The 24372-nt window shown below is 41.3% G+C and overlaps 1 protein-coding gene across 3 annotated transcripts in view; it reads right to left on the reverse strand.

Annotated features, from left to right (window-relative positions):
- The window catches only part of LOC124416408 (trithorax group protein osa-like), a 150753-nt gene that overhangs the window by 39972 nt on the left and 86409 nt on the right, over window positions 1-24372 (reverse strand). For all 3 annotated transcript variants that reach the window (XM_046897431.1, XM_046897432.1, XM_046897433.1), the window contains exon 10: window positions 12501-13421. In XM_046897431.1, coding sequence (XP_046753387.1) covers window positions 12501-13421 — 921 coding nt within the window. The remainder of the gene's footprint in view (window positions 1-12500; window positions 13422-24372) is intronic.

Genomic DNA, 24372 nt, shown 5'->3' on the forward strand with positions numbered 1-24372 from the left:
GAGGAACTCTGGAGCAATTAGAAGTAGTTACCAATCGGGTCGAATCGACATTTTTCTGTTCCGGACAGAATTTTGAATCCCCGCTCGTCGATATAATCTACGAACTACTTGCTCTGGTTATTCACAGTTTTCTCGATAATTAGGCAAAGCAAATGACTGAATCGGAATAATGCTTATAAAAAATTACAGAGCAATCACGAACATACTGAATTTAGGTCCAAGTATCGTTCTTTCGATACCAATATAAGTTCGGATCTGCGAGTCCTGGGAGCTCTGCTACCTAACGAGTCGATGTCGTTTATCTCAGTTTTCTCAGAAACTGTGCGGTATCAAATAACGAAACTGGTAGGTGATCGTTGAAAAATCGGGGAGCGATTACAAACAATATACACTTGTGCCGAATTATCGTTTTTTCGTCAGGTTCACGACTCTAAACTGTTACTACTCGACCCTTCGCCACGCAGCGGATACGTGTCGTTTTTCCCAGTTTTCTCGGAAACTGCAATGGAGCAAATTACGTAATTGGTAGTCAATCGAAACTAAATCGACGAGCAATCAGAAGCAAGTATCACTTTTACGGAATTGACATATTTTGTTTCTGATACGATTTCAAATTCGCCGTTCGTCTACCCTACCCAGAGATCATACGCTCTAGTTTTTCTCCAGTTTTCTAGATAATTAAGCAGGAGCAAATGTTTAAATTGTTAGAATGCTCATAAACGATCGAGGAGCAATTGGGAGCAATTGTCACTCGGACCGAATTGATATTCTTTGTATCACATACAATTTGGTATTCACCGCTCGTCGACATAGCCTCCAAACCAGTGCCCCCTGTTTTCTAATAATCGCACATATACTATTATAAACTATTACATATTACGACATATATAAATATTATAGAATCTATATCCAGTTGCGGTTGCGGAACCATATAACCAGTGACTCGGGGGAGATACCGACAGCTTACCAGCTGAACGCGCGAAAGTAAGTCAACTCACGGGATAATCTTGTCAGCCCAGGCACTAGGCAACCATCATATGACAATGTATAGTTGGACCACGATCATAAAGGAAATCATCTATGTAAAAACCACGGTCTTATACACAAGTCTTGCAACTGAGGCAGAATTTCAATAGGAGGCAGTGACTCCATTATTGAAGAAAAATCCAGGTGGCGCTACGATTGAGGGATACATAACATAACCTACATCGTGCGTGTGACTGATGTACTGCATGTTGGATTTGTTTACATTTTATCATTAGTTAACACTGGAGTATTCAATTTATAAAGTCAATACCATGCCAATAAGCGTAGAGAACCATAGTTAAAGTACTAGCGACAATTCTAATAACACTATCACATTAATAAAACAAAGACAACACCTTACAAATCAGTCCACCACAAACCAATATTAATTTATAAGCTAAAAATAAGATTATACCTATATATCCATACACCACGGCATAGCATAATGCGCCGATACACATAGCAACAGACGTAATAAAAAGATCTTATTAAGAAATAGGTAACTCATTGGAAACCAATCCCGATACTCGAACGCTTGAAGGTAAAGAAACGAATAGCGTTAAAGTAACCGATGCAACCAAAGCTCACTTGTGTACCGGTATTCGGCAATACGTAACACACACAAAATATACGTATTTCAGCCGCATGTGGGCTGTGGCCGTTGACGAGTGGCGATCCTAACACACCCTATGAAGATAAGACCACCTTAGAACTAAAATATAGAGCAGGGGAGAGAGCAGGGTGTTGTACAGCTAAAAGAACAAAGAAGGGGATTAGAAGAACATGGCCAACTGTCTCTATAAATAAGGCTACCACGCATCAAAACGCTCTCTCGGCTAGTATCTCCGGTCCCACCTGTAAACTCTTGACTTTAGGTAGTCTTTGGGTGACAAGTATTCTTTGTCACGCACTTAAAACACGTCATTTCGTTTAGAGCATTAGTTCTGGCTAAGGACTAGCGATTTCTCCATCCCAATTTCCAATCAATTATCCAGTATCCTGTATTTGTAAACGATGTATAGAGAGAATAAAATACCCTTAAATATCTTTCTAGTCATTTTGAATAAAAGTAGTTACACCCGAATCCCTGTTTCTCCTCGCGTCATCATCGCAACGAAACAACACCTCAACCGAGAAATATCTCATCCCAAGTTCTACATCTCAAAAGGTAAGCGATTATCACTTTTAATCCTTACTTAGAAAGAAAGCCCGATTTATCTGGAACAAGCGATTGATCCAAGTTTTCCAGTGCATTTTAATGCTTAATCGGTACTTGGCAACCCAAACTATTGACTGCGTCTAGTTGCATTATCATCAACGGATTCCATTGACTAACTTCTAGAACTTTTGGGAACTGATGCCCCGACGTCACACCACTGACGACTATGGAGCACGCGGGGAGTCCGAAACCAACCAGCAGTCCGCGGCAGCAGACATCAAAATTAGCGATAAGCTAGACTCTAAGAATTTCGTAATCCGAGAACCAATGAGATCCGAAGAATTTTTCGCGACTGATAGCGCTTATGCTTGAATCTGGGCTTCGCGTAGCGGAGCTCAACACTTGAGTCCTGGTGCATGAAAGTTTCGGAGCGATTTAAGATTTGGAAAATAAAAGAAGTTAACCCTTAACGGCCACACAGGGTGATTAGTTACCCCAGTCTTAAAAAAAGTGGAATTAGAGGTCTTTAACCTTTTAAATAAATACAACAAACGGCATCTGTCGGTGACAGACATGTGTGAGATGTGACTTCACTACATAATAAGCCAAAGAAATGCATGGTAGCGTTGTGAGCGTTCGTTTTCTCGGCCTGGGGCCACTAGTTGCCCCAGTGTGGCCATAACCGCAGTTCAGTAAAAATATTTTTTTAATTGACTTATTGCAGTGTCAATCCATAAAATAAAGGTAAGTTTTTGATTTTTTAGTGACAAAATTTTTTTTTTTATCTTAGTTGTTATAAAATCTAGTCTATTGATGTGAAAGATGAATTGTTTACTGAAGAAATCTTGAGTATGTTCATTGGATGAAAACAAGTAGGCTCTAGGTTATGAAAATATGATATATATAATATATATACTTAAAAAAAAATAAAAAATCGCGTATCGGATGTTCGGCTTGTAGTAGACCGGTTTGCAAGGAACATCGGTTTTCTTTATGTATGGAGTGTTCTGGGCAATAAATATGACTCATATGTTGTATTTTTTTGTTCATTCATCATAAAGATAACATTTTTTCACGTTCCCGATCATAAATATGTATTTTGAATCTAATAAAACGCAAAAGAAGTCAATTTCATGATTTGTAATTTTTCTCATTTTTCCTTCTAGTAAGTTTGCAAAATAAATATACTTTTTGAATAATTGGTGGATACTGTTATTTTTTGTGGTAGTGGTATATATTGTGCGGACCACCCTGAAGTTCTAGTCTTTAATATTGCAAAATGGCGGAGTAGTGAATTTTTTTGCAAAAAAAGCCATTTTTCCAGAATTTTGACTTATATGACCAGTTTTTAGAACGCCATCTATAAATTAACCAAGTTAAACCATTAGAAATATTCAAGAACTCGTCAACGAACATGAAACAATTGGTTAGAAGTCTTAAAACATTTACACATCTTGTCCAACCGCGTTTTTCGGCGTGGGGTAATGAGTTACCCCATGTGGCCGTTATGTGGCCTGGGTGAGGTGTGGCCGTTAAGGGTTAAGTTGTGGATAGGATCTCGTTATCGAGTCGCCGGACTACGATCTAGCATATTCGCGAAGAAAAGAGTGCGAATGTCCGACTAAGGCGTAGAGGAATTTTTGGTATGGATGAGACGCGGTAAGCACTATTAAATTCTTGAAAACAAATGTCGAGTGGTTAAGATCGGCACACCGACTAACGGTTGGCCATTATGAACTTACGTTATAAAGGAGCTTGAAATTCATTTGCCGATCTTGTTGGTTCGTGGCTGTAGCTTGGGTTTCGCGATAACGCGTAGAGTAACTTTTAGTGGAGTCATCTATTTTGTAAATTGCGTACAGCCAAATTCTGCTGGACTCGTTGCGATTAGCTTACGTTAGGTCTGATTTAATAATTAAGCGAAGAATATCTTCCATTTTCTGATTTCTGTTATTGAGTATTTTGCGAGTAGCGCAAGTAGAGTTAAGATTTTAGTGACGTTGCTAGTAGCGTATCGGCTGTACCACTCGATTTACTTTGTCAGCTGTTCATTTTCAATTAGATCGCAATTAACGCGTTAGTTATTAGGATTTTACTGTGCCGTCAATGCGATTAGCGCGTCAACGATATTCATCAATGTGTTCAATTTTCTTTGGTGATTACCGATATAATTAGTTGTAAGCCTCGACACGTTCCCTTCTTTATTTCTGTAGTTGGCGAATAGCGCCATCATTAGTATTAAGTTGAAATCCGTGGCGATTAACGCCCTAGTTTTCTTGAGTACGATCGTGATTAGCGTTTTCGAATAATCTGTTGTTTTCGATTTGAGTACCATTGTTCAGTATCGAGAGTGCGACTAGCGCAAATAGATTTCAGATTTTTTGACATTTTGTTTTCTGTATTTTATTTTCTTTTTAAATCGCGGAAAGTGAATTGAGTGTTTTTTCTTTTGTTGTATCGCTTCATATGGAGAATAGATTATTTTATTTCATTTTATTTTTATAAATTGCATAATGTGTCGAGTGTCCATTCTATCTCTTTATAAAATAACCCCTCTCCTTGCCATGGTACGTATCTCTTGATCGGTTTGCTGGCGAGCGTGAAGCTTAATTCAGTAAAAATGTGAAAGGGCATAGCCGAATAAGCATGCCAAAAGTGCCCTTTCAACAAATGGATTCTTTCGATGACCAACTGTTTCCTCTTGGTAAATGACTGACCCATACCAAATTTTAGCCTTCTATCCCCATTTTGTTCGAAGTTATCGCAAAAACGTGATTTTTCCTCCAGAAAATCATGGCGATAGTCATGATGGCGTTCGACATGCCATCTGGAGGAGCTACACTTTAACCAATTTTCCTCCAGATGGCATGTCGAACGCCATCATGGCTATCGCCCTCTAGGGGCATGTGCTGTGCTATGCCGATTTGCATAGTGTGGTTTTGTAAAATCAGTGAATCACGTATTCACAATTCCATTCACACATTCACGTTTTTCACAAACAGGAACCTTTTTATTCTGGCCGTTTTTTTTTATGATGGTGTCGCATCGAAAAAAATTGAGAAGAGGGGGTCATCAACTTACATGTGAAAATATGTATTTCACTTGCTTCAGAACGAAACTTAGTCCGCGAATCGTGTGGTGAAAAGGCACTTTTAACCGGCCTATCTGGCTGTGCCCTTATCTTGAAGCCGTGCCCATAAAATAGTTAAGAATGTCAGTTTTTGATTTTTTTGACAATGACGCACCAATCGTAAGAATCTGAAAAAATTACAAAAAAACACATAAATTCAGATGTTTATACTGTAATAAGAACAAGGTGGTACCTCTTCAAAATCCACCGGAAACCAGCGATCTAAATGTTCAAAAATTTTTGTAAGGTCCAGGTTGATACTAAAAAATCTGAAAAAAATCCTTGGTATGTGTACAAGCGTCTACTGGATTTGTGATTTTTTCCGTAATTTTTCGAGTAGAAATAGCGGAGTTATCGCAAAACAGCTGAAAATCACGTTATTTGCGATAACTTCGAACAAGGGGGGTAGGAGGCTAAAATTTGGTATGGGTCAGTCATTTACCAAGAGAAAACAGTTGGTCATCGAAAGAATCCGTTTGGTGAAAGGGCACTTTTCGCATGCTTATTCGGCTATGCCCTTTGAAAGAAGCGAAACTGTGGTTGTAACGGTAGAGAGATTGTCGGACTTTGCATGTATCAATCGACCAATATAGGGGGCGGGGCTTACGCGAATACCAATCGCTGACTGGCTATCTCCAGGCGATGGTTTTCCCTCGGGAAGAGCCAAGTTAGTAACAGCCCCGCGAGATAGTAGCTGGATGTGCACGACGATTGGTTCGTTTAGCACATGCTTTGAGCCTAGGCCTTGGTCGGTAGTAGTTAAGCGACCTTGTGGCACCTCCAAGGTTGGCAATCTCAAGGAGACGGATTTCCTTTTGAAAATGCCAGGGTTGTGACAGCCTCACGACATGGCGCCTGTTGGGACAATATGTTCGATTGATATGTTCGCGTGCATATCACTGAGACTGTCAATAAAATAGTATAATTACCGAAATGTAAACAATAAACTCCCTTGAAAAGAAATTGTTCGATTTGATCAATTCTGTTGCATACCCGACGTACCCTCTCACCTAGCCAAAGTCTATCGTAACAGTAGTCGTCAATTTCACTCGTGAATTATGGGCTACTCCGTCACGTCCTCGAGGGCGTCGTTAACACGGATAGAGTTGGGAAAAATCTCGGTACTTTTTTATAGAGCGTGAAATTTCCAAAAAGAATCTGTATTTAGATAGTTTATAAGTCAAACCGTTGGCGGGAAAAAAAATTTCGACTTTCCTTACGTGTAATTTAAATGGAAAATGAAAAAAAATAGGCAGCTCTAAATATTAATATGAAGGGCTCATATTTGGATGAAATATACTATTTGAGATGCTTTACCGAAATTTTGACACGCGTTTGAATAATATATTTTTTTGCACAGCCTAATATACACGGTGGTCTATTTAACTCTGCCATCCTGAAAAACTTGGCTGTAATTGTAATTGATTGTATCGAAAAGTGTCATCTGGAAAAGTTGTTGCGTTTGAAGAGAGAAAATAAGTTTTCGAAGCGAATGTCATCTGAAGGTAATATTTTATGAGATTTCAGTGGTCGCGATATTTTTTTAAACAGGACTACTTATTTTCTTGCTCACCAGAAGCAAGCTGACATTGAAACACGTCCAACCATGTGCAACAATGACCATGTGCAACCATCACCTTTGGCTTCAAAATTCATAATCAAATAATGGAGGCGGAAATTCAAAGAGAATGAATTGTATCGGCACGTACAATACTTCTTACATGTAATTTATATTATCAAGTGCTCAAAATGTCCATTAACCCAAATGCACTTGTCAATCCACCAAAATCTCATAAGATATGACCTTGGGATGACATTCACTTCCAAAACTCATTTTCACTCCCTTCAAATGCAACAACTTTTCCAAATGACACTTTTCGGTACAACCAATAACACGAGCACACAAAAAAAAAATTTGTTTGTGCGGTGGAGTGGGACAGTACTTTTCCTACGTATTTTAAACTGCTGAATCGATATCCAAGGTCAGACTTGAAGTTTCATGTACCATTTGTTGGCTAACCTCAAAAAAAGCTGTAAATACGCCATTATTTTCGTTTACCGTCAGCTAGATCGCTTTGAGAAGGTCAGTTGCCCTCTTTAGACTTAGCTAGTCACATCTTCACATCAGGTTAGAAATATCAACATTGCAGGAATCAGAGAAAACTCATTTCCTGAAAACCTTGGTGACTACAGTCAAAACAGGTAGAGCGTTTCCATCACAATCTCAAAGAAATGAAAGTCGATATCAGGGGCGTTGGGATATTAACAGATGGCCGATTTCTGTTTGATTTTGAAGAGGAGAACATGCAGAAAAGGGATAAAACCTGAAAAAAATCCTCTAAATAGGTTGTTTGAAGAAAAAAAAAGTGCGTTACAGCAGAAAGCGGGAGATATTTTTAAACGATCCCAGACATTTTTGACTGTTGTCGGTAGAGACATATTGGCTTCTGAAAGCACAAAATAGGTGGGTGAAGGAATTTACATATATCTAAGTCTGTCGCAGTTTGTAAAGTGTTGGCGTTGGAAAATAAGGACAATATTTGTTTCTTCCGTAGTTTTCGCCGAATATACGGGTTTTGCAAGCCCTGGATTGGTCTTTTCTGATTCCTACAGTGTTAATATTTCTAACTCGATGTAAAGATGTGACTAACTAAGTATTAGGCGGCCAACTGACCTTCCCAAAGCGATCTAGCTGACGCTAAACAAGAATAATGACGTATTAACAGCATTTTTTGACGATAACAAAAAAGATGGTACATGGAACTTCAATTCCGACGTCGGATATCGAATCAGCAGCTCAAAATACGTAGGAAAAATACTGTCGTATCCGTCGCTCAAACAACATTTTTTCGTGTGCCTGTATTATCTTTCTCTTACTTTTTTTGTATTCAACAGTTCTCGTCAAGAGCATTGCAGTTTTCATTTAGTTATCATCGCGACAGGTACGCTAGTTTATTATGTGAGTCTGTTCTGAAGTATGTGCGTTATAGTTGCGGAAATTCGTTAGTTTGTTAGATTTTGAAAATTTGTGGCGATTACCGCTTTTAATTTTGATAATTAGCCATACGATTTGATTGACGAGTGTTAACGCTCAGTAGATTAAGCTGGATTAAATACGACCTTTGTTCGTTCGTTTACGGCTTTCAATCTTTTAATTTATGAAAAGTGTTGCGTATCAACACAATCCAATTTATACAATTAACCAACTATTCAATTTTAATCCATATATTTTTATACGGCTGGGATTTCCCTGGACGGTGGTTCCCAAGCTATATCAAGCTGTCTGGAAAGGACAGCAGTCCCACATCTGGCAATACAAGACCGCGCTGAAGGAACTGCGACCCTAAACAATATACCTAATATCGAGCAATAAATGAACCGTCTAAGGGTCGTATGGAACTACCAGCGCGGGTATTTCACTACTTTATTACCCCTGGGTTTTTACCAATTATCAATAGTCAGTTGGCTGCCAGATGTGGACGCTGGCCTGTCTGGACAATAGGTACGCGAAAGTCCGAAAGGATCACGTATTGTTCAAGCATAGGTCATACCTGCATGCTCCCACTCTCCTCCTACATACAAAATTTCCATCCCTATAACCAAGACTTCCGGTGCAATTTCTTGACCAATCCTGGATTCCCACCAATCGCAATAATCAACCAACAGGAAAAATTGACGAATCAGTAAACTCCTACACCCTCCACATTTCTTGAAACTCCTTCACGTTCTTTCTTACTTTACTTTAACACAGTCAGTTCCCGTCGAGACATCAACCACCAACAATCCTATCAAGACCTCAAGCAACGAATACCTAACCGTTTCAAATACCAATCCAATATCTGTTTTTAACGAACCATCCAGTCAACGAATTATAAACGTATCTTATAAACCGCTCATATTAACTTGTAAATAAATAGTTAAGTTCTAAAAACAATACCAGAACAATTTATCTTAAATTAAATACCCTCACTTCACTAAAGTGTCGTGTGGGACACAACAAAAAGCGAAATGAATTTGCTCGTTTTCTTGTCCGGTTGCCGTAGCGTTTTCGAAACTTTTCATTTTATTATTTTTCTACTTGGTATGGATAATCTTTGCAGAATGTACCATCTACATTTTTTTTTTTAATCAGCGAGACGTGTCTCTCTCTCTCCTCAAATCACCCATCCCCTCTTTAGAATACTGAACGAGCTGAGGTGTAGCGATAAGACCGAGATAGATAAAATAGAGTGAAAACCGGTGCAGCGTTGCACATGGCGCCCGACTGAAAGTATTTAGGTTTGAACATCTAAACAGGGATCATAGCGGGTGCCGAATTACTGTACTTCCTAGGTTCGCGATTGTCGGGTTCTCCGGACTGGCAATCGCATAGTAAAATCTAGGTTACAAGTTATACCACGAAAATTGTCTGAGATTCCTCACTGTCTGATAATGAGCTGGGCGAATATTGCCGCGGTAAATGGACTAAAGGTTGGTGGCATCTGTCAGAGCAGAGTTTTCATACAAACGTTATCAAACTAAAAGCAGCACTGTATTCACTCGAGCCTTTTGTAAACAAATTTACGTTGTTGCCGGATGCTTTTGAGAATAGACAACTCCATTGCTAAGGCCTGCAAAAATGGAAAGTGCTGAATTTACAAATTTGAATAGCGAAGTAAGACATTATCTGGCAGTGGTTAACCTTGCTATCAAAAATAAGTTGGCTACATCCATAAGAGGCCATTCAAGTATTCGCTAACGCTGAAACGGGGGTAAGCTATTCAGAGAAACGTTATCAAATGTTACCCTATAGTATTAGGCATTCCAAGCAAACATTAGCTAACCATAAGATATTCGAAGTGCGTCCTCAAAGCCGACACACCGCCTACTTGAGAGAGAGATAATAAAAAAACTTCTTTAAAAGGAAGTGTTAATAATGCATCAATTGCTCGCTAATAATATCTTAGCAAATATAACGTTTGTTTTATGCATTTAAGGAAAAAGATAATACACAATGCATTTAATTGAACATGTTAACGTGCATTAATAATTGAAAATAATTAATGTTCGATAAAGTACGAATAAATTGGTCAGGATGTGACTATAGATGGCATTTCCGCCATTCCCAGATAATGCATCGATTTGGCAATAAACTTTTTGAGAAGCGGTAGCTAACGTTAAAAACAGTAGTTGAATAAACAAGCAAACGTTACCAATCGTTATCGTTCGAGGTGTGATAAAAAATTTGCAGAACACGAGTGAGGTAACACTTGGATGGCCCCTGGGTATGAAATACCTGTTCCAGGGGTTATTTTCGAAAACGGTAAATTATGTAGAGATGAAATCACATTACTTGCAAGTGGTATAAACTCCACGGACACACTGTACTGCGAGTGTAACTCAAAAGGCCACTTCGTATTCACGTGGTCACCGCCCGCGCTAACACATGTATATAACTTTTGGTTACCAATAAGTCAAGCATAGTGGACAAAAGTTATGCACGTGTTGGAGCAGGGGTGAGCGCATAACTCGGAAGGGAACCTTTCAAGAGGTGTTTACGGTTGGTTCATTGAACCGGAAACGTTTTTTCCAAACTTGCTTGGAGAGTTCAATTTTTAAAGCCTGTGCCCTATTTCCGAACAGTGCAGTAAAACAACGTTGACACGTGGATACAGTTGGAATGCTGTATTTTATACATTAAGGCTTTATTCGCAGTGTACGCATTGTGTCATCGGGAGCAAGTTACCTAACTCTAATTTTATGTGCTGTGAGTGGCACCTTCGATGCTTCTCAGACATTGTCATATACACAGGTCCGGAAACTTCCGTAGCGGGGATTAGTCTCTTATTGAGGCGAGTTGTTCCGGAAACCTATCACGAGTGCGAAAGTGCTGCAATCAAGTAGTAAGTGGTAAACTCAAAACCTAACCTATTTCTTTTAGATTTTTTTGATGTATAGTAGTTCTTCAATTTTATCTATAAACATAACTAATAAGTGAAACTGTTACCCGTTAGGAATGAATTAAGTAAAAATTTGAAACGACCACTTTTAACTCCTAGGACTTAAAAGTGGTCATGTCTGTGCAGCTTTCATCTGTGCAGCTTTCATGCGCTGTCGCGACAAACACAGTAAACCGATCTGACATTTCCCGACCCTAACCTCTATTTCGTGCTTCGTGAAAAAACGCGTAACATGCTTTTGTTATATAAAGTATCGGGCGCAATATCGAGGCAACGGTCTTTGCGCCTTGCGTATTTGCAATATTCGTCTACGGCTCGCACAAGCATACTCGCCTTCGGCTCGTATGCGTACTCACTTGCAAATCATATTGCAAACTTACGCTCGGCCCGAAAAGACCGTGTTTGCTTCCTTGTTATACAATATACTATTTTAGATAAAAATTCCTTAAATTTCGCCTACTTTTCTAGCCATCTATTCGGATTTGTCCCCTTGAGGATCGTCACAGTGTGACCCCCCGAAAAATAACAGATGTTCGCGATTTGTTTTTTTTATGGTTACGATAAGCTAATCGGTCTGATTTAGAAGGAATATTGTATGAACCTGGCATCGCCGATTGATTGTAAGTAGACGATTTATCTGAAAATTCCTCACCCCTAATTTTAAATGCGTTTTTCTCGGAATGGTGTTTGTCAAAACGCAACTCTGAAAGAAACAGTTTTCAAGCAATCCCTTTGAAATTTTGACAGAACATTTTTCACGTCATTCTTCATGCTTCTATGGAAACTTTTTTTGTTAAATCTTCCTTTTTTACGAAAAACTGTCATCAAAATAGGCTAAATTCGATACTTTTTGTTCAAACCGCCGCCATTTTTTCTAATTTCATAAAAAAAAGCCTCCATAGAAACATAGCGGCTTTCCTACAGATTAATGATTTTTTTGAAATTTCAAGTAGGAGACTCAGCCCTACCACGAAAGTTTCCGAACCTGTGTATACGATCGTGTTCTCAGATCAAACTTTTCCCTCAGGGGTTGCAAAAAATAATTTCTGATACACGTGTAGAGAGGCGTTATCTAACGATTGTGATTATTGCGCTCGCCTTGGCTCATGCTGCGTTCACACTCGTATTCATGTCAACGCAGCAGTCACCTTCGACTGAAGCTGCAACTTCACACTTCTCGGCAATCACCCACTCTTCGCACTTGTAATGTAATAATTATTAGCACTTTTCCGTACTAGGTACTCACTTGAATTTGAGATTGTGATTGTTGAACTGGTTGCGGCTGTTGAGTTTGATATAACCAAGGCGCTGCTTGTGGTGGGGGGACTTGTGTTGGTGGAGGAACGTGAGCCATCATTTCAACACAAGATTGCCCGTGACTGCCAGACGGTGGTGGAACCATTTGGGGTGGTGGGACAGGCTGTGGTGGCCCTTGCTCAAGACTATTATCCGGTTGGTCCTGCAGTACTTCTCCAATTTGAGGAGGTGGTTGTTGGTGTTGTCCACATGGTGAATTAGAGACTAAAAACGTCTGCGGTGAAGGTGGAGGTACTTGCAAGTGAAACTGAGAAGAAGGCTGTCCTTCAAAATACTGCGACGGAGGGGGTTCATGTGCTTGCTGAACAATGTGATTTCCAGGCTGTAAGACAAACTGCGTCTGTGACTGAGATCCGGGCGTCTGAACTGGCTGGTAATGGATTTGATAAGTCTGAGGTAGCGGCGGTGGTGGTTGATTGTGGGAAAAATTGGGTGGGGGGAAGTGTAGGTGAAGGAGAGGAGGAGGAGGCTGCTGTGTAATATTCATGGACGTAGATGGTGGAGGTTGATGTAAATTAACATTCACTGTCTCAATAATGCTGTGCGACGGAGTTGAAGGTCGCTGAATGTTCGGCTGCGTATAGACGTATGAAACCGCTCCACTGACTGGGGCGCTACTACTGGAGACGAAGTTCTGTTGCGATGGAGATTGCGGAGGAGGTTGACTCATAACGTACATTTGCGTCAGCGATTGTGGCGACGACTCAGTTCCAGGTGGAGGTACTTGAATACCCTGAATTTGTAGAGACTGGGCTGGATGTATCTGATATTGTACTTGACTCACCGTTGGTGGCGGACCAATTAGTTGCATCTGACCGACTGGTGGCGGAGGTATGAAGCTCTGTATTTCCTTGAAAAAAAAACAAAAACATGACCAAACTATTCCCAAAATTCCGACTTCTGATTAAGATTCAAATTAATACTTGCTAGTTACCGTATAACATAAGGTAAAAAAAATTGAAATTTGATGAAATAGCAAAAGGTTCGAATATTTTGAATACAGCGAGTAATGCATTCCAAACGAGCAGCCCTGTTGATGATGTAAAAAAACGATAGTATCTCAGGAGTGACGCTTAGGGGTGATCTTCCGCCACTTCCTAAAAAAACTTTTTCTAACCACAGGGTCTCATGCCGAGGCGCATTAGTTTTGTGCAGCCGTTCTTATACAGTGACCGTCTAAGATTAGTGAGAGGACGAATTCATCGTAGGTAGCCGACAGCGTCAAATTGTTGTTTAAGTAAAAGTTTTCTAAGATTCTTTTTACCTTATTAAATTGTACATTTTTCAACAGTATTAACCCATCTAAGAAAATGATTCGTCGTGGACTAAATTTAAAAGAATTGGTATATCTGGCAATATGGACGATAAACTTAGAAAAAACCGTTACCTTTCGCAAAATTATCCACCAGTAAGGTATGATGAAGTGAGCTTAGGAGAGGAGAGTGGATGTGAAGAAGAGAATCATTCATATAAATTATTTGATTTTTTCATGTAAATATTTTCCTCTAGATCTCTCAACTTTGAAATTTACCTTTTTATAAATTGCAATTGAGATTTTTTGTGAATAAAAAGTTCGTTTTTTGAATGATAGTTCAATTTTATTGGAATTCACACCTAAACAAATACATTCTGTTTAGGGTATTAATCTCTAGTATGTTTTTTTTTCAAAGCTTCAGGTCCGAGATATGGATTATGAAGTAGAATGCTCACTCAAATCGATTTTCTATTGTTTGGTGATATTTATTTATGGCATGAGTAAATATTTAATTATTCTCACTGTCGGAATATCAAAAAGAAACCCCAGACTAGTAATCTCAATTTTTTTATAATTTTTGCTCACCCCTTAGTGGGTACAAAACAGCCTAGGACAAATTATTCCTAAGTGGTCAACGATGTGAGCAAAAATATAAGTGGCCAACGAAGGGTTACACCCTAATCCAAAATCAAATAATTTTATTTATATTTAATATTATTTATATTATACGTAAATTATTTCTAAGGTTGTAACGTCTCTTTTTGCTGTGCCTATCACAGACGCGTTGGACGTACTTTATCCCCTTACCTCGCTAGTGACAGTTATATCGATCGGTGTTGGTGTGGGCGGTTCTTGCCCAAGAGTGCTGCTCGTCCTTTGACGCGGAAGTGCAACGTTGTGCGCGGGAGTATGAGGATCTATGTGAGTGGAGTGGCAAAGAATCTACCACTGCAATAGTGCGTAGCGCAGCCGGTGAGTTGAGTGGAGGATTTAGCAGTGCAGAGTGCGCTGCAATAGCGCGCGACCGCAGCCGTGTAGGTGTGTGTAGTGGTAATGCGTCTTTCACTGGAATAGTGGTGAGACGCAGCCGGCGAGGTGAGTGGATGTATGATTTAGGAATGCAGAGTGCGCTGCAATAGCGCACGACCGCAGCCGTGTGTGTGTGTAGTAGCAATGAATCTTTCACTGCAATAGTGAGAAGATGCAGCCGGTGAGGTGAGTGGAGGTGTGATTGAGCAATGCAGAGTGCGCTGCAATAGCGCACGACCGCAGTCGCGCGCGTGCGTGTGCATGTACCGGCAATGGGTCTCTCACTGCAATAGTGATAAGACGCAGCCCGTGGGATGGAGGTGTGGGTGATTAATTGAATCTCTCTTTTCGTGTTTGTTGGACAAAATAAGAGTTATCAGTCTATTTCGCCATGAGGCGTGTAACATTATACAAAAAAAAAGAAAAGAAAATGAAGAATCAAATGGTATCGAGTGATGAAATAATAATAATGATAAATAATAACAATGAAATAATACAGAAAGTTGTGTGGGCTAATATCGGCGCCAGCTACCGAATTAATTGATTAAATGTTTGTATTGAAATCAATGACGATCGTTATAGATCGTTTGACTAGCTGCAGTGCATCAAATAAAGATAATAGAAATTTATATAGGTTTGCTGTTTGAAATGATCTGAGATTTCGAGTAGAAGAATATAACACTTTAAATAGCCGCTATACCATGAGAACACATTGTATATAATTGGATCAACTGAGCGACCTCGGCTGATCCTTTGTTTGGGAATTAGCTTCTCCAAAGGAGAGCTGGAAGAAGAGAGTGCTCACCTGTGTCTGAGGCACCGGCTTGTATACTATTTTGGTTGCTTCCCCCTCTTTGTCGGCACGCGAGGCTCGGACGCCGTGTGTTCTATGGATATGGGTTTTTGCTTGCTGTGCCGATTTAGCGTGCCTCATATAGGTATATTTCTTAATATGCACTGTAACATTGCGCTTTCGACGCATGTTATGGACCGCCACCTCCACCCCAAACTCTATTATCAAACGGTAGCAACGAGAAGTCATGGCGTACAATATGGGCGAAATTAGAATTATATAGAATATTTTCCTCATTCTGTTTGTTTTAAGTATCTCTCCCTATGTCCCGACTACCTCCAATCCCTTCCCATGAGCGGACAACCCGAGAGCACGTCAACAAGGAGAACGCCGGCAGTACATAACCTCCCGAACGCATCTAACAACCTGGGTATGTGAGCATCTCCCTGGCTTGACCCCGGGCAGGTTCCTCAACGCCTCAGCCGAGTACCTGGGTCTCTACTACCGAACTCCCGAGATATCTCCATGGCTTCCGTCTATCTACGGGACGAGTCCATTAGCTGAGGGGAAAAAGGGCATCTCCGAGCCAATACCGCCGAGATCGGACGACGTCAAACCGATTCCGCGGATTCCGATACCCCTAAAATAATCTAGCGTCACATCGGTGAACCGCAAATCCTTGCAGTCCAGCATCGCAGTTCCATCTGTGTCAACCAGATGCAAACTCCTCCTCAGCGGGCCGACAACGGCCCCAACTACCGGTGGTGAATGATACCACCTTCGCTCGACTCCGCTCAACCTGACGGATAGCCGCCTATCGTACGACGAGAGAGACCCGGCGAAACAGTTGAGAGCCGCGAGCCCTGCCGGGACACCTACCGGCCGCCTTCCCCAGAGACGACGCACCAATGCCATCTCCCGACTGTCTTCTGTTCCTGTTTTGGCAACGCTGATTAAGCTAGGGGAAGACCGCCATGATAGCGTCACTTCTCGTTCGGCTATCGTAACGAGTTGACGTACCTTTTCGTTTTCTATACCTTATCGTTAACGTCTCGTCCTGCTATCGTAGCGACCTGACGTGCCTTACCTTTTCCTGTGAAAATACCGTTGTGTTTCGTTTCTCTCAATCTCTTTGTGTTCCGTTAGTTTGCGATCACCTACGGATTAACAATACCTATACCTTGTGAGTAAGCTCCCGTTCCCGCACGACTCCCCGAGTTATTACCTTGCACCTATCTTGAATATACCTTCTTCCGATTCAGACGCAACCGATCGAAGCCGCCATTACCGGTACTTCCATCCGTTGCTTTCCTCTCGGGTTTTCGTGTGCTTATTATCTTTAGATTAACTACCTTTTAATTTATTTACCTGGTGTGTGCTAATATTTTGTTAATATTATCCTCCCCATTTTATTTCTATTGTACTATCACGTGTATCACCCCCTGTGTGAGTGTGAGTGTGTGTGTGTATGCATGTGATTGTGATTCTCTGTTAATATTAGTAGCGTCTCTTAATTATTCCGCCCATATCTAGTCTGTATATCAATTTAAGCGTTCTAGATTAGCCATTTTGAGCCGCTTGGCTTGGCGTCCCCGTCCATTAATTGTATCTTTGATATTTATTCTTTTGTTAAAATATTGTCATTTTCGTTTCTTCCCCACGCGTTTCCCGTCGCCTTCCGCGACGCGTCACGGGGACTTACTTGTACTCTGTTTTATCGACGAGGTTGCATGTACAAGGTTGCGTAGTTGAGACCTTCCTTATCTGCCTCAAATAAATTCCTCTATTACCTATTTACCTACGGTGCTTTGTTTAACGTGTTTTGTTTCACTCTTTGCCCTCACGTTCCCCTCTGCCAAAAACTGACAGCTGAGCATCCCGAGGTCAAGGTCCGCAGCTGAGACCAGCTGTTTACCTCCTTTGTTTTTGATTGATCTGCTTTAACGTATCACTACTTATATCGTGGCCATTGCGACCTGGCACCCAACAGCTTTTTCCTTTCTGATTTCAATTAAATTTTATAATTATTCCTTGTGCACGTTGCGAGCGTGTGCTGGCGACCCAGCTTGTCCTTAGCTTCCCCGTAAGGCGAGTGTGGCCGTTACAGTACATATCATCTTAGTCTCTTTGGTTATGCTCGCTTCGAATATTATATGGCTAGTTTCAGTATTTTATACGTTATATTCGTGTTTTGCGACGGCTAAAGTTAATTCAAGGAATGATTGACTCGAGGGAAGTGGATTGCTTCCGTGGATTATAATACATGATGCCTTTTGGGCGTCACAAGGTACATGAAATTTACTCATCATTTATCATTCCCAGGAGAGTTGACCTATATTGGAAGGGCCGCAAGTAACTATTATTTACTCGTAAATGTAACATTTTTAGCCACACATACCGTATTTTGGTGTTAGGATAGGTTCACATAGGCGCGGTTGAGCGGTAACCAATAAAAATGCTTGAAATCTAGTAAACAATATATTTCAGTTATTTTGATTGGTTACTGCGACAGCGCTCCGCACCACCTCGCCTATATAGGGTGACCCAGTACCCGGGGACCACCGGGCAGTGACGGATTCTTTGCAAAGAAATAAGACTAAAATTACTCCTGACCATTTTTTTTAAAGCAACGGTTTTTGAGTTAGAGCCGTTTGAAATCCACTAATCACGGTGCGCAGATAGGGCCGGGCGCACGAGCCTAGCGCGAGGCCAGCGTACGCTGCATCGGGCTCAACTACACTAGCCTCGCACTTGGCTCGCGCGCTCGATCCCATCTGCGCTGTGATTGGTGGAGTTCAAACGGCTTTAACACAAAAACCGTTGCTTTAAAAAAAAATTGTCGAGAACAATTTTAGTCTTATTTCTTTGCAAAGAATCTGTCAGTGCCCGGTGGTCCCCGGATACTGGGTTACCCTGTATAAGCCCAGTCTTTGAGTTAGTGAAACATTGTATAGCAGATATCATGATGCGTAATATAACATCGCCTTTAAATCCAGAAAACATTGTCTAGAATTTTATTGAATAAGAAATAGATCAATCTTGATCTCAAAATTAACATTGTATTGCACGATCCGTTCAATAACTATGGCGCTAAAATACAGAATGGCTAAAACATTTTATAGTATAAGTTTTATAAGATCAAAACATCTGAAATATGGAAGAAAAGTCTAGTACTGAAATTATTACACCATGGAAAACTTCCTGTTAATTTTTGACGCAAAATCAGAAAAAAATGCCAATCACAACATTCCCGCACGTATACATGCAGTGATATCGAGACATTATTTCAAGAACTACGTAATTTGCGAGTATATACATTCAATTCCTGCATTTGGCCGTAGATGAACTCATTTCTTATTCGAAAAAAAACAAAGGAAGTAAAGTATACGATGCAATTATGGTGAAACGAAATAAAGTCGAGTCTGCGAGCGTCAGATCATGCAGAGATTGTACTATGACGTTGCACCACCACATTCACGTCGCAATAAGCCCTTAGGACCACGGAGGGAGAAGGGGCGGGAGGGTAGGCGGGGGAGGGGGAGAGTGAAAGGGAGATAGATAGATAGATAGAAGTTTATTTTATCCACAACAATGTTGGATAAGCTTGCCGATACATTTACAAGAAATACATGCGTCAAGCAAGACAAGAGAAATACAGGCACCAAGGTAAGCAGACAGCAGGCTTAAAATTAAATTAACAAGTACAAACTAAGAACTAAAAACTAGGAAATAGAGCGAGAAGACAACGAACAGAGAGGCGATGGTCATCCCTAGTCTTGAAGAGACTCAGTCGCAAAAAAGTGCTGGTGGAAGGCCACCTTGAAAGCGGGTAACGAACGCGTCTCACGCACCGTCATCGGGAGTGAGTTCCAAAGATAAACTCCTGCAACAGAGAATGACCCGCGAAAGGTCTCAGTGGAGAAGCGTGGCACGAGATATTCGCCCCTAATAAGCCGAGAGGAACCAGGCGCATGCACGGGCCTTGAAGAGCTCCCTTAGGTAGGCAGGAACACCAGAATCAAAGATCAGGCGGAGGAGGCAGCCCAGAAAATATAGTCTTCGATCTCTGACCGAGAGCCGGCCCAAATCACGACGAAAGGGACTGATGTGTTCGTCTCGCGCCACACCGGAAACGAAACGCACACACGAGTTCAGAAGCCGCTGCAGACGCGTGTTTTGGACGCCAGACAGGTCGTTAAAGGCGACACAGCTGTAGTCAATAATAGGAAAAATTAATGACCTAACAAGCAGTTTCCGAAGCTGAGTGGAAAGCAGGCGACGGGAGGCTGATAGCTGGCGAAAAGTGAAATGCACTCGGTTAGCTAAGGCATCGATGTGAGCCGTCCAGGTGAGTTTACTATCAATCAGAAGAGCTAGATTTCGGACAGGTGAGGAATACGGAATAGGGACACCGTTCAAGACAAGTTGAGGAGGTTCGAAATCACCAAGTCTCTTGATGAAAGGGGAGCTATCAATTATTATTGCCTGGGTTTTTTGGAGGCATTCAATTGAATAGCGTTGGCTACGGACCAGCTCAGAACAGCATCAACATCGGCGTTTAGGCGCGCAATAGCAGCAGGGAGTTCATCAAACGCGCATTGGAGGTAGATCTGCAGGTCATCAGCGTAAAGCAAGTGCTGCGTGAAGACCAGGACACGCGATAGGTCATTGATGAAGAGCGAAAATAGTAACGGTCCCAATACCGAGCCTTGCGGGACACCACGATGAAGTTCCACCCAAGAAGAGAGTTCTCCCGACTGGCTCACCACAGCTTGCCGCCTGCCTATAAGGTAGCTGGCTAACCAGGTTAAGGCATGGTTGGATAAGCCCAGAGCAAACAGCGTCGCAAGAAGCACCGAATGCGAGATGGTGTCAAAAGCCTTGGTGAAGTCGAACAGTACGATAACGGTGACTTGACGATGATCAATACCGCGTCGAACATCCTCCGTCAGCTTCAGGAGGGCGGATTGAGTATTATATCCCAGCCGAAAACCCGACTGGTACGGGTCCAGAAGAGAACGATCCTCAAGATAGGTGGTCAGCTGTTCCAGTACGATTCGTTCTAATACCTTTAAGAGAAGGCACAGGTTTGCTATAGGACGGAACTGTTGCAGTGAGGACGGCACTTTGACCTTCGGCAAGGGGATGACTCTTGCTTTTTTCCACTCAGCAGGGAAAACAGTAGGTCACGAGGGAACCGGCAGTCGGGCCGACCACCTATCTATCCGCAACCGATTCCTGAAATCGACCCGCTGCCCGCCACCTCGTCACTAGGCCCCGAACCCTTCAGGCCGCGCGCAACCCCGCGAGCCGCACGCAACCCCGAACGCCGCGCGCAACATCGAGAGCCGCGCGCAGCCCCTGAGGGCCCTAAGCGCCCGCCAGGCACGCACGCTGCTCACACGAAGGGTACCGCGAGTAAACCCTTATGGAGGGCCGTTTGGCCCATTGTTAAATCAGTCTCTGCTACACCAGGCTCAGACATCAGACTCGTAGTTGGAAGTGTGAATCGATTGTGCTTGCAACACATATCTATATCACGCTGTAAATTTAGCAGTCCGGCCTTCCGCCAGAATATTCTAGATTCATTCCGTCTTATGTATATATATATATATATATATATATAAATATAAAGATATATAAATATATTGTAACGATACAGCCGTCAGCCCAACTCTCGGGCGACAGCTTATATCAATACATACGACGGACAAGGACACGGACCAGAACACCCGAAGGTGCGCGACCATAAACACGACGCAACGACGAGACCAGACAGGGAAAAAACACCCAAACTCCACGCACGCAGGCAGACAACCGGAAGAGGGACGAACGCCACACAGACGACAGAAGCGACGTCCCGCAGGTATAAAAGGAGGAGCACAGAAGGACTCAAGCAGCGGAATACCGGCGCACGCCGTCTGACTCACGATATTTTGAGGGGTGTCACTCGTCTAGAGGGCACTACCTAATTTAGATTCAATTTGCGAAAAGTCAGTAAAAAGATAAAAGGTTAGGAGAAAACCGTAGAACTTGAGCAGCAAATGTAACGTAGGAGCTGAACCGATAAATTCAAGCATTATTATTTTATAATTTTCTTTTGTTTGCTATATTTTTTTGATTTAGTTGATAAGGTTTTTGTATTCTTTTTGTATTATGAGATCAGTTGAATTTGATAAAAATCTAGAAAATCAAGTAGTATTTACAGACTCATATTCGTTTCCTTGACAGCCACTTTCCTGAGCAATAGATTTGACAGACAGCCACGGCTATCCCTGGTCTGTACGTCACAGCTAATACGGGTCATTCACCCAAAACATAAACCAAAGGCAGACAGCTCTTATATAACACGAGTCTGTAATTAGAAGGGCACACTGGTAATCCCGTGTTGCCGAACAGGTGTCAACGATCTAGCTGCGTGTCTCCAAGACGGTCGCATTGGCTTAAAAAAAGCTGTTGTCGACAAAAAGGGAGCACCTCAGCGAAATCCTTGTTCACAAATAATACGGCTTCGGTATCACCCAAGTCCGAAAAGTTAACAGATTGGTTTTGAAGGTGAGTACCATTAAGCCTAAAGTTTTCCCAATACAGAGAGGAGGTCCAAAAATTTATTACTAAAAACTAGAATTTAAACTCACTTCGCTTCGGAAGAACCCAGACGGTGCACTTTTCTACAGGCCAAAGGCCTAGAAAGGGCGTACACGTTACAATATATATAGAGATATAACTATTGTACCGGCTCCGCCGATTTATGGGCCCGTCATACTCTGTCTAGCACGTAAGGATATTGCTTTGACCTGTTGTATATATATTAGGGTGGGTCAAAAAAACCAACTATTTTTTTTTCCACTTTGTACTCTGAAAATTCGGTTGCTATACACCTCTCAAAAATACTCACCAAATATGAGCTCTTAATTTTGATAGGAAGATCCTCCGCTTTACAGTTTTCCATTTCTTCCTCAGTATCAGAAACAAAAATTTATATCTCTCTATTAAATGTTCGTTAAAAAATATCTATCCTCATATTCTTGTAGGAAATTGAACGCTCTACAAAAAAGGTCTCTTATAATTTTTCCGTTAACCTCACCGTTTGAAAGGTATCAAAGGTTTAAGTTGGACTATTTTCAGACAAATTTCTGTATTGCTTATGAATTTTATAACTCGTAAAAAAAATTTTTTTATGAAATGCGCAGTCCATAGTTTTGTAGGAAATTAAGTGTTCTACAAAAATGGTTTCTTATGATTTGTCGATTAAATTAAGCGTTTCAAAGATATTCATCGTCAAACTCCAATGGTTGCAAATTTTAACAGTTTTTGATTGATGATTCAGAAAATTTTAATTCAGTCTATGACTTTCAGGGAAATTTATACAAATTTGAGTTTCCACCTGTGACGGCAAAACAGGTGGAAGCGTATGAACAGATGAAGAAGTGCCAGCCGAGACGATAACTGCAACCTCTCGCTTTCGGGAAAGTTCAGGGCGCAGGCAACATACCTTCTTCTTAACGCAGCCTGGGTGATAGACTGCACGGCAAGAGGCGCAAGATACTGTGACGAGGACAACGGTTCTACCGCAAGCAAAGCAGGCGCAAGGCGGCATGCCTACAGTCAGGCGCAGCCCCCGACACGAAAGTACGGCGTTGATAGAAAAGCTCGGCCGGTAAGGTAGAGTGACTAGCGGCAGGTGTACAGTAACCAATGCGGACGAAGCCAAAGATTGACGGCGTCAAGCGGCGCAGATGGAAACAGGCGTAGTTGACAGGAGAGAGGTTATGTCATCAACACAGCGGTCCCAAGAAAACCAAGCCAAGAACACCAGAGAGGGCGAGACCATCCAGAAAAGTATAATAAAGGGATGGGTCGCAAAAAGTAGCATGCGAAAGTTCCTGCAATGAAAATGCCCGAGGGCAAAAAGCGGCAGTAGGCGTTCGGATAATAGGAGAGAAAAAACAACGTGCACAAGCGTACCTACGAAGAGAGAGAGAGATTGATTGATTGATTGATTGGTTGATTTTTTTATTATGCCATGGTTATACCTTGTGGCAAATGACAAAACTATGTAGGTAATTACAGTACAGAGTAGAAATTGTATGTAGAATAGTAAATAAAATTAAATTACAAATGATATGAAAATTATGATAGGAAGAATTAGTGTAACCAAAGGTAGTACAGGATTTTAATTGCTATTCAAGCACGAAATTAGCATTTATAGAGAAAAATATCGTTGTAGTAATGTAAAGACAATATAATATCTTTATAACTATTATAACCCTAATAATATCATAATAACTAATATAATCCTAATAATATCTTAATAACTATTATAACCTTAATAACTACGGCATAGTGGATGAAAATCGAAAAAACAGATAATAGATATGCTATTCAAGTGTAAGTTAAGTCAACGAGGTCACTAGACACGCGTGACTACCTTAGACCAGAATTTAACCATCTTTGGCGAACAAGTAACGATGCAAGCGATCTTTCAGGATAGGAAGCGTAGGAGAAGCAGATACATCAGCAGGAAGTGAATACCAAAAATATATGGCTGAAAGAAAAAATGAGTCGCGATATATAGACGTGCGGTGTAGCGGAATGTGAAAGTAGTCAGGTGCTTGCTGTCTAGATGAATGAATCGGTTCATTGGGACGAGTGAAAAGTTCAGTCAAATAAGAAGGAGAGTTGCCATGCAGTATTTTGAAAACTATAATACCGAGAAAATAG

This window comes from Diprion similis, chromosome 2 (assembly GCF_021155765.1).
Source record: "Diprion similis isolate iyDipSimi1 chromosome 2, iyDipSimi1.1, whole genome shotgun sequence".
NCBI lineage: Eukaryota > Metazoa > Arthropoda > Insecta > Hymenoptera > Diprionidae > Diprion > Diprion similis.